At 38.2% G+C, this 10,126-nt stretch overlaps 2 protein-coding genes across 2 annotated transcripts; one reads left to right on the top strand and one right to left on the bottom strand.

Annotated features, from left to right (window-relative positions):
• Positions 1-794: 794 nt before the first annotated feature.
• LOC113676860 (uncharacterized) lies at positions 795-3,993 on the bottom strand. The gene has a single exon (XM_027193591.2). The coding sequence runs from the start codon at positions 3,167-3,169 to the stop codon at positions 2,123-2,125; it is 1,047 nt and encodes a 348-aa protein (XP_027049392.2). The 5' UTR covers positions 3,170-3,993; the 3' UTR covers positions 795-2,122.
• A 320-nt stretch (positions 3,994-4,313) lies between these two features.
• On the top strand, positions 4,314-10,126 carry LOC113676857 (proton channel OtopLc). The gene has a single exon (XM_027193584.2). The coding sequence runs from the start codon at positions 5,511-5,513 to the stop codon at positions 7,380-7,382; it is 1,872 nt and encodes a 623-aa protein (XP_027049385.1). The 5' UTR covers positions 4,314-5,510; the 3' UTR covers positions 7,383-10,126.

A 10,126-nucleotide genomic window follows, 5' to 3' on the forward strand; every position in this document is an offset into this window, starting at 1 on the left:
CATATTCGTATTTTTCCTTGATAATTTACTTGGATTTTTTTGGTGGTACAAAGAACATATTTAACACGAAACAGAAGCACATTGTCGTTCTGCAGGTGGTTGCAGGTGGAAAACCATCCCGGGGCGACACATTACCATATTACTCTCGGCCATACAAATCAAAGATGGCACCTTCTTCGATTGAGGACAGCCAATAATAAAACACATGCAACACTGCTATTGCTACTGGCCGACAGCTGTTGGTGATAAGTTACTGATATCAACCAACAGCATCAGGAAAAACCTAGAGGTCTTAGAGTCTGTGTTACGAATATGGAAAATATCAAAAAAATTAATGTTACAATAATACAAGATATTATATTTTGAATAATTATATTATTATTATTATTATTATTATTATTATTATCATTATCATTATTGTTTTTCATACGATTATCTTCCATTGCCGGCGATGTGTGCGTGCTTCTCTTTTTTTTGCCTTGTTGTTCAGTGAACAGCTAACTAAGAAATATCATGACTGACCAAGACAGAATTTCTCATTACAATATCCTTACAATATCAAGCAGAAAAGTGATGAAAATAAAGAAAAATATAAATTAGGGGATTATTAATAGATGCAATACCAAATTCTCCGAACTAAAATCATAAGAATTGTAAGGAGGCCAGTAAGGAGAATTACTAATGAGATCTTGAGAGTGAAAAGGTTAATGGATTATTTTTCGAACAAGCTGCCCATTCCACAAGTAATCCGTTGAACTTTTAGGCAACTATTAGCGAAGGAAGGTTGACATGGCAAGAGATTAAACTTTTATTTTATTTAATTCTCCTCCTCAGGGACTTTGGAAACGTACAATACATGCCTAACTTTCTGATCTAACATTTAAAGTTAATAACTTTTTCAAGTAACATAGAAAATTGATCTTTTGAATTTTATATCCTAGGAAACGAAAATTACAAATAAATTTATCCGAAGCGATTACTTGCAATAATTTGAATGAGCCGTTGCCACATATTTCGTCATTGATAGTCCGCTTATTTACTAAACTTCATAGTGCGACAAAAAGTTGTCATTTGGGAAGCAACAAAATTGACACAGCTTGTTTTTTTGTTCCGTAGTGAAGGAAAACTTCTTTACGCGCCTACACGCTTAGTGATGGAGGTTCATCATTGGGGAAAAATTGTATTTAGTGCTTCTTCCACTGAGCTAACATCACCAATTACGATGTTGTACCATTAAAATTTTTATAACCTAGAGCTACAAATTTTCAATTCGAACAAGCGAGTTTTATCTCTCAGTCGATTTACCGCAGCCATTTCTTTTAAAAACATTTTTGTTACATGTCATGGCGAACATCTGATGTAATATGCCAACTACGGTATATTTATGCAGACGAAAAAACAATCTAGGTCTCTAAGTTATGGAAATACCCCGTCAACATACTTTACAAATTAAACATAACTGCCTCGTTTAAATAGAATTGTTTCCTGATATCGATTTTGGACTAAAAGTGAACATTTTAGTTTAATCTTAAATTGATGTCTGCTGCACATAATGGGGTCCTGATTAAAATAAAATGGAATGCCTAATGCACTCGTTTTGGAGTGATAATATGAATGAAAAACAAAAACAATACCAGAGTGCTGTTAAAAAGAAACATTGCCGAATGGTTCCAATCGCGAAAAACCATGAAGTCCGTACCAGAACAACGACAAAAGCTGTAAGCTTTGAAGCATTTATCGATGTTATCAGCAGCTTTGACAAGCCGAAGTTTTTTGCAAGAGAATAGTTTTTTTGAGGTAGCACTGAATCTAATATCTAGATGGCAAATTGATAAAAACGTTTCTTTCGGTCGCAGTTTGTCATATTAATTCGGAACGAACTGTATTTCTGCAAACACACCATTCAGTTGATTGTCAAGTCATCATGTAAATTTTACTTTGACATGGTAAATCCTCAAATCAATAATGGTTTGCGAATATGCGATTTCAGTTACTTTAGGTTAGTTTTAGCGAAATAAAATACCTTGGAAAGTACTTCAACGCAGTTTTAAGTCGTCGAAAATATTTTATTTGCGTTACCGTAAACATTTGCCCTCATGATAGTTGCTACGTTTACTGAACGCTAAAAAGCCTTAGACTTTTGGATAGAAAATGATCTCTGTGGACTTTTATCCTGAATGATCACGCTTCGACTCGTTTTTTCTAGAGGTTTCGCTCTTTTATCTCGAACGACGTTAAAAGAATCTGAAATATTGACGCTTTTGTGGCGACATTTCTGAATTTTTACTCGAAAACGGCTTTTTGGCAGCATCCTTGTTCGAGTACGTTGTTGTTCATAGTCTTGACAGCGAGTTGAAAGAACCACGTTTGCAGATGTTCCGCGTCTGTTCCCGTCTGTAACTACATTTTTAATCGTAAAACTCTTCCTCAACGGAGTATACTGAATTCGTACATTGTTTTTTTCCATTCCGGTAACTTCCTTCACCATGTTTCGATTAAACAAGTTAGCGCTTTTATTTTCTCCGCGGGGTTGATTTCCTATCAGTGAAGTGTTTTTTCCTTCGTCACGTATTTCATCCGACGAACTTCTGGTTGTCGGCGTGCATTGGGAAGTATTCTTGCCAAAATAGCTGAATTTAATTTCCAGCGAAGAAGTTCTCCGCGGTTGCTTTTCCTTGTCCTCAGAATTCTCCCTGTCCAAGCTATTCGCTTTCCTCCATTCAGTGCTCAATGAAGTGTGAAGACATGAAATGTATCTGGCTTGCGACTGGCTTCCTTTTTCACTTTTCGGCGTCTGGTTCCTTTTTTTTCCCGGAGCAGTTGTGACAGCAGGAACTCTAGCTGATACCGGCTTCGCCGACGCTACAGCAATATCTTTATCGATGCTTGGTAATACCACAATCTTGGGAATCTTTTCTTTCGGAATAATAGACAATGCACTCACATAGTTTCTCCTTTGATCGCGAAACGAATGATTAGTTACCGGGGACATAATTTTCGGTTGTACAGATGACTTTGTGTAAGCCGCGCGAGGAGCACTCGAAGTTAGCGAGCACTTTGCAAACGCACTACTCATCGATGGGGAAAAATTGTCATTTGTGGTCTTCGTTGGAACATTTCTCCCGAGTTTCGTCGTAGAAACGTGGTAATACCCTTTCTGAACGTTCATCGGGAAGAGCTAGCGGATAATATTATTTTAGAGTACGTGTTTAGTGTGGTTGATCCGATCGAGTTGTTCAAATAGGTCGGGTTCTTACTTTGGTGTCCTTTGATGTTCAATTGTTGTGTCTCCTCGGTTTGACGCACGTTAATTTATGTACAGCGGTCGTAACTTTAAGTTGACAGGTTGTTTCACGATCACAGCATAATTATTGAATACAATTTTGGCCTTTATGTAAAGAAAATCTAAATTTTTGCCGAGCGCTGGGGAGCAGGGAAGACATATTGTTTGTGAAGACAGTTTTGGGTGTTATTTTCGACACCATTTCGAATCCTTTCCCTGAACTCATTAACCAAATGGAAGTATTTCAGCTCAAATGAGCCAAGGGATTTTGTTCTTATGAAAGAATATACCATTATGATATTGGCCTGCGTGTGAAATTTGCATTTTTTTTCGAGAGGCAAATTGCAACCTTTATTTTTCTCAATTATCATCAAAACATAAACGCACGTGTCGAATTGATTATCAATCGGCGTTTTAAATGACGTAAGTGAATCTTCTGGTTTATCGTTCTCTAATTTAACGAGACAAATGTTCTTGTTTTTACGTTCTAATAACGACTTCGCATCTTCTAGACAAACTCACGCTTCGGTAAGGTCGTAATTAAAGATAATGAGAGTGAAAACGCAAAAAAAAAAAAAAATGCAGTCGCAAGCTTACGATAGAAAATTCTCGCAGTAATAGTTCATTCATAACAGCGCATTTCTTTGCCATTAATAATGCTTTTAAAAGTTATAGTCCAGCTGAAAAGTGATGAGAAAAATTAAATGGAAATTAAAGAAGAAGCCGCAGTCGTCAAAGAAACTGAGCCCAAGGTTTCTTTTAAAACTAAAAACTCAGCCCCAATCCCTTCACTGATCCTGAAATCATTATTACACCATTAATATAAGAAATTTTTATACATCTTTATATACTGAAAAAAAAATTGATATATCTAAAAGAAACAGTAAATGATTTATTTAACTATAAAAATGGGGTTATCCCGCGAACATATTTCACCCTACTGACCTTCGATCGATACAACGAGGAGGAGTGGGCGGGAAACAAAATACCTGTTAGCTGATTCTTCCTTTCTAGTTTTTACCAGCAAACTGGTTCGACAAATTGCATACTTGGCCCCGACTAGTATTACTGAAATTCTTTGAAAACAGAAAAAAAATCTGCTTTCGATCAACAAATTATTAGATTCTGGCAACGAAGAGGAGGGAAATTTTAAGCCTCGCATGACTATGGGCTTAGAATTGTGAAGTATTAGGTTCCAACTGAATGGCAGCGGAGAAAAAAGAGGCCATCTTAGCCTGAGCAAGCTAACGTCTTTTGTTTGGGAGGAAAATGCAGCGAAGTGTAGAGAAATTCAAACGGTTCTTGAACCACACAGACAGAAAAATAACGATTCTCTGAGTGTGAAAGTGGCGATTCGTTGTTGAAAATTTTCCGGTTAGTTCATCTGTTTATCTAAAATTCACTGAATACCCTTGTCAGCCTACACGCTTCATGGGTTTATTTGTCTCTTTATTTTCATCCGTTTAACATTCCATAACGTAATTTTTCTTTCCGCTTTGGTAAACTAAAAGCAAAATGCTATCATATTGCAGCAGGCTTAGGTAAAAATGGAGAAAAAGGAGCTGAAAATCGCTCGAAATTTATGGCTTTAAAATTCAATGAAATCAAGAGGTCTTGTAGATCAGTTGACTGTTTTGAATCTGGAATGTCTTCATCAGATTTTGTTTTCATATATTTCTGAAGAGAAGGACTTCTGTCTTTGTTGATATTTTAAGATGAGTTCAAGCGTGTAAGCTGTTTGATTATTTTCGGTCAAGGAGCATAAAGTTTAGGTTCTGTTAAAATGATCAATCAATTTTTGGACAGGGAGTGTTCCGCTATCGCTATAAAAGGAAAATTAGAATCCAAAATATTACGAAATATGATGTGATTTAAAATTGTTCAGACCAGTAAATAAGAAAAATAAATGCGAAATTTAAGGACTAATTTGCTGATATTTATTTACCATGAAATTATGGAAAAAAACATTTGATTTTTTCCAAGAAAAAAATAATGGCGAATCTCCATCAAAGAATTGCTTTTGACTCTTTGTTCATGAGTTTATCGCTCCATTGATCCATGACCTAAACCTCGCGCTCTGATTGGCTGCTTTGTGACAATAGAAACCAATCCAATTTTAATGAGCCAGTGGGCCATGAAGTAATGATGATTCCTCAACAATGAGCTCATGAACTGTCCAATAAGAGAGCCATGTTGATCAAAAGACCCACACAATCCACCGGCTGTTATGGTTGTACATCATGACGTCATGAAGGAAGAAACAAGCGGCCGTGTGGCCTCTTACCTTGAGGCTCAACAACCTTTAAAAACACTAAACATCATGCGGTGCGAGAAGGAAACTTATCCACTATACGAGAAAAAAGTCGTCGGAAATGTCCAGCCTAAAGAGGAACCAAAAAATGAAGAAAACCGAAAATTTTTGCGTGGCGTTGTCACTTCTCTCATGTATGTTCTGGAACCGATTTTGCCGGACGATGGCGTAAAGGGAGACGGAAAAATCGCTAGCTTATTGTACTTGATTTGTCTAACAACAGCGGGGGTGGTATTTAATCTTTCTAAATGGCTTCAAGATGATTCTAAGGCCGACTCCGGCGTGACAACGGACCACATTGATGGGTTCCTGATCACCTGTATCTGTCCAGCTCTGTTGTGGATCTGTTACATCTTTTGTAAACAAAGCGATCGGAAGACAGTAGACTTCATCACGCCTTCGCCCCACTCACACAGACCTCTCATGGCGGGTGCTTACGTTTTCGGCGCAGGAAGTTGTGTCATGGATCTCCTCCACATAACATTTTATATCGAATGCTCATCCAACTTATCCAGCCTTTTCTTCTCCATTTTCAAGGCTGTGTTTATTTTTGCGCAAATTCTATTTTTAAGAAAGTTTGCCACAGCCACCCTTCATAAATCACCGAGCATTCGACTTGTACTTTTCCATATACTTGGTACCAACGTGTGCCTATGGTTTCGAGCGCTTTTTAGCCATTCGAAAAGCATTTTCAGCGCGCGAAAATCACTTGAAGATCTAAGCACTCGTGAAGAGAACGCTTGCTTTGCAAATCACTACTCCATGAAAAAGATTTGGGAAGCGTCCGAACCTTATTTATATCCATTTACAATGGAGTATTCCTTAATCGCGGGTGGCATTTTGTACACCATGTGGAGCGGGATGCGGGATCTTGATCCCGACCCACAAGATATTTATATCTATGACGAGCTGTCTGACTTTAATACGACATCAGATAATCTTAGTGAACGACTAGAAAAATTCGAACATGACCACGGATATGGGACCTGCGAAGCCGCCACACCGTCTAGGGATTCTGTATCAAGTGGCAGATTTTCCAGCCGTTTCTCACTGAACAGAGCCATGTCAAACTCGTCCATATGTCAGTCATGCATCGAGAATCAAGATGCACTTCGCATGCACGCGATCCCCAGCTCGGACCCAGGCCTTTTGATTGGTCTCTTGTTCTCGATCGTTTTGCTACTCGCCGTGGGTTTACTGTGGGTTGACCGAGACTCCCTAAACGCGCTTAAATTTTATTACCTTTACCAAATTATTTTGCTGGTGTTCATGTGCGTGGCCTGCTGGGTAGTATTGAGGTGTTTAATGAATCAAAAATTTACGTGGTACCCGTTTGGTGCAGATGACACTCTCTTGATAGTTTCGTTCACAGGGATGTTTCTCTACGCCGGTTTATGCCTCACAGCTGCCATCGCCGAAATAAGGAATCATCGTTACGCATCGGATTTCTCACTCGCTAAATCAACATTGATTCTGTTCCAAGCCATGCTACAGGCTACTGCTCTTATCAAGGCGCTGCGTTTCAGACCGCTCAAGGAACTGGGAGCGAATATAGTCCGACAAGGAACGCTGTTTTTGCTGACCACGAATGTTGCACTGTGGGCGCAGGATTCATTCTTCGAAATGAGGAACTTTGCGACCACACCAGTTCAGACGGTGTTTTACGGTGAGACTTCCTGGAGGGCAATTACCACTTTAGCTTATCCTTTATGTATTTTCTTTCGCTTTCACTCTGCAGCTTGCTTATTTGAAGTGTGGTCTTGCTTTAGAGTTAACAACTTGAGCTAAGATCATGCAAAAATTTTGCAGTCAAGGGAACAAGTACTGGTCGAATTTGTCATGAGAATCTTGGTCTTTCGCTCCCTTTCATCAGAGTACCTCCGTAACGTATAGTTCGGAAAAAGATCGGAAACGTTCGGGAACATTTCGTGTTCAAAATAAGGATAAACTGAGAACAGTGCTTGTTTTTTTTACTGTATTGGGCTTCCAGCTGAGGGAAATTTTCGGTGGTCAATTGAAGGGGAAGCGCACTTATTAGATCTCACCTGTAGCTTAGCCAGCGTTAAAATAGTTTTCCCACTTTTAGATTCAGGAAATTGTTTTGTTTATAAACCCTCAAAAATATCAGTATGCTCTTGCGTTTAATTCGACCACGGATACATCAGGAGAGAGATTCTGTTGTTCGCTCAGCTGAATGTTCCCAGCTGATGTAAAAAGTTCCAGTAGTTTTATCATTTGACAGAATTTTTCCCATTTCCAGACTAAAAGTTTTAGCCATGCTAAAAACTTGATTGCATCGCGGGGGGGCTTCGAAGCAAACGGTTCTTCGATGAAAAGTATATTTCCACATGGTCCACCATCTACTAACGAGCTTGAAGTAAGATTCGGTGAACATTTCTCGCTATTTATTTGCAAAGTCATGGAAAAGGAAAAAAACTGATCCATTTTATATAAAAAAATCTTAAATGAATAGTCATTTTTAGTGTATATAATGTTCATGTATATATTTTTCAGTACATATCATCGGTTGTACAAACCATTTTTATTACCCATTCCGTATGATTCACTCAAATGGATGATTCTTCCTAAGCTCCACGACTCGGGCGAAATAGATGCGCTGTAAAATTGGCGGTTTTGTAGATCAATAACTTTTTTTCGGTAATATCGAGTTTAATGATAATCATTTATATATTATTATGTGGAATTTTTAACCTTCAGTTATTTCTACCTTACTCATCCATAGTAAGATTTTAATCCACATTCTAAGACTTATTTTCAGCAGACAATACGTATTTACCTTGAGGTAAGACAAGTAAGGTAAGATATTTCAGTAATATTTTTGACAATGAAACAAGTAGTTTTGTAAATAGCCACATGTAGATGGCAAAATTAATCAGTTTTTCTTGTTTTCCTTGATGGCTTTTCCGTTAGGAATTACCAAAATTTCTTTATTTTTTCTAAAATAATATCGATGGCAGATGACGACATCAATACTCTAACAGTGGTCGACAACATAGAATATTCATTCTTAAATCAATTATTTTTAAGATGGACTAACTGTCGTGATTGTGCCATGTAAGCGATTAACAGACATGCAAAATCACATTTACCGCACGATTAGCGCATAAAAATAAGTGACATCAGACCCGACTGACAACCTAACAGGGAGACTAACGGTGACAATATATGACTTACCACCCGCGGTTGCTTACAGACTTGAGTTATCGCCAAACTGTAAATCGACTGTGTAACGAGGAATAGCCCGGATTATAAGCCGACGATTGACGGATTAACTTTTAATTATAAGCAATAATATAAGAAACATTTGAATGGCTGTCTGACCGACTGATTGACCGACTGTCTGACTAACTGTCGAACTGTCTGACGCACACTGTCTGACTGACTTTCTGAACTGGCGGACTGGTTGGTCGGCAGACTGGCTGTCAACTGACTTTTCGTTATGTCGATAATGCGCCACCCGAGATACAGACTAACAGATTGACGTTAAGATGACCAACTGAGTGATACGTCTCTAGACTAGAAACTGACTGACTAACTGACTCAGCGTTCACCTCTTCACTTTCACTACCTTATCAGAAAACTCCGTAATTGTTCAGACTGAACGTCCGACAAACCGACAGACAAACACACAGAAAGGCAGAGAGAAAGAGAGACTTAGATAGAAGTTAACCGTCAGACCGGTTACCTACAGCGACAACATTATATTATACATTATGGACAACTTTGCACTTACGTAATGCCACTGTACTGCTGCTCACTGTACTGACAGTAAGACGACATTTGAATTGACTTCATAGCTAAGTTAGTGATTCTACGAAATTCCTCCTGATCTTATGCATTTGTTATCTGTTGGTTCAACAAAATTGAAACTAACTATCAAGTAAATGGACAAACACTGCCTTATCGAACGTTACTTAGAAACTGCACGAATTGTTACAACTGCCCAACGGACAACATACAGGCGAATAGACAAAAAAAAAACAACCAACCAACCCACAAACAGTCACTCGGATAGACTGTCCGACCAACAGACTGACAGACTTACAGACCGACAGACCGACAGACCGACAGACCGACGGACTAACAGACCGACCGACCAACCGACTGATCGACAGACCGACTAACAGACTAACAGAAACAGAGACAAACAAACAAAGGCAAACAGATAAACAAACAAACAGACAAAAAAAACAGACAAAGACAATAACAAAGACAGAAACACAGAGAGTTACTAACTTACAGAAATGGGACAGATTGAGGCAAAAGTCTATCAAGAATTGCTAGAAAAACACTTAGGAACTGAAAGAACAACAGAAAGATACATACAGACTACAACGGCTTGAACTGACAGGCATTTGTAACATTTTGTAGAACTAAAAACAGACAACGAAAAAAAGCATCCAAACAGAAGAAAACAGCCTTACGCAGTTATCAACTTACATACTTTATATCATTCACTCGTATAGTTTTTTCGAATTTTATTATTGAGAATAAAAACGTTTTGAAAGACA

The sequence above is a fragment of the Pocillopora damicornis genome, chromosome 11 (genome assembly GCF_964200805.1).
Source record: "Pocillopora damicornis chromosome 11, jaPocDami1.2, whole genome shotgun sequence".
NCBI lineage: Eukaryota > Metazoa > Cnidaria > Anthozoa > Scleractinia > Pocilloporidae > Pocillopora > Pocillopora damicornis.

Excerpts from the sequence above, each read along its gene's own strand:
- LOC113676857 (XM_027193584.2), top strand. The coding sequence starts at position 5,511 with ATGGTTGTACATCATGACGTCATGAAGGAAGAAACAAGCGGCCGTGTG.
- LOC113676860 (XM_027193591.2), bottom strand. The coding sequence starts at position 3,169 with ATGAACGTTCAGAAAGGGTATTACCACGTTTCTACGACGAAACTCGGG.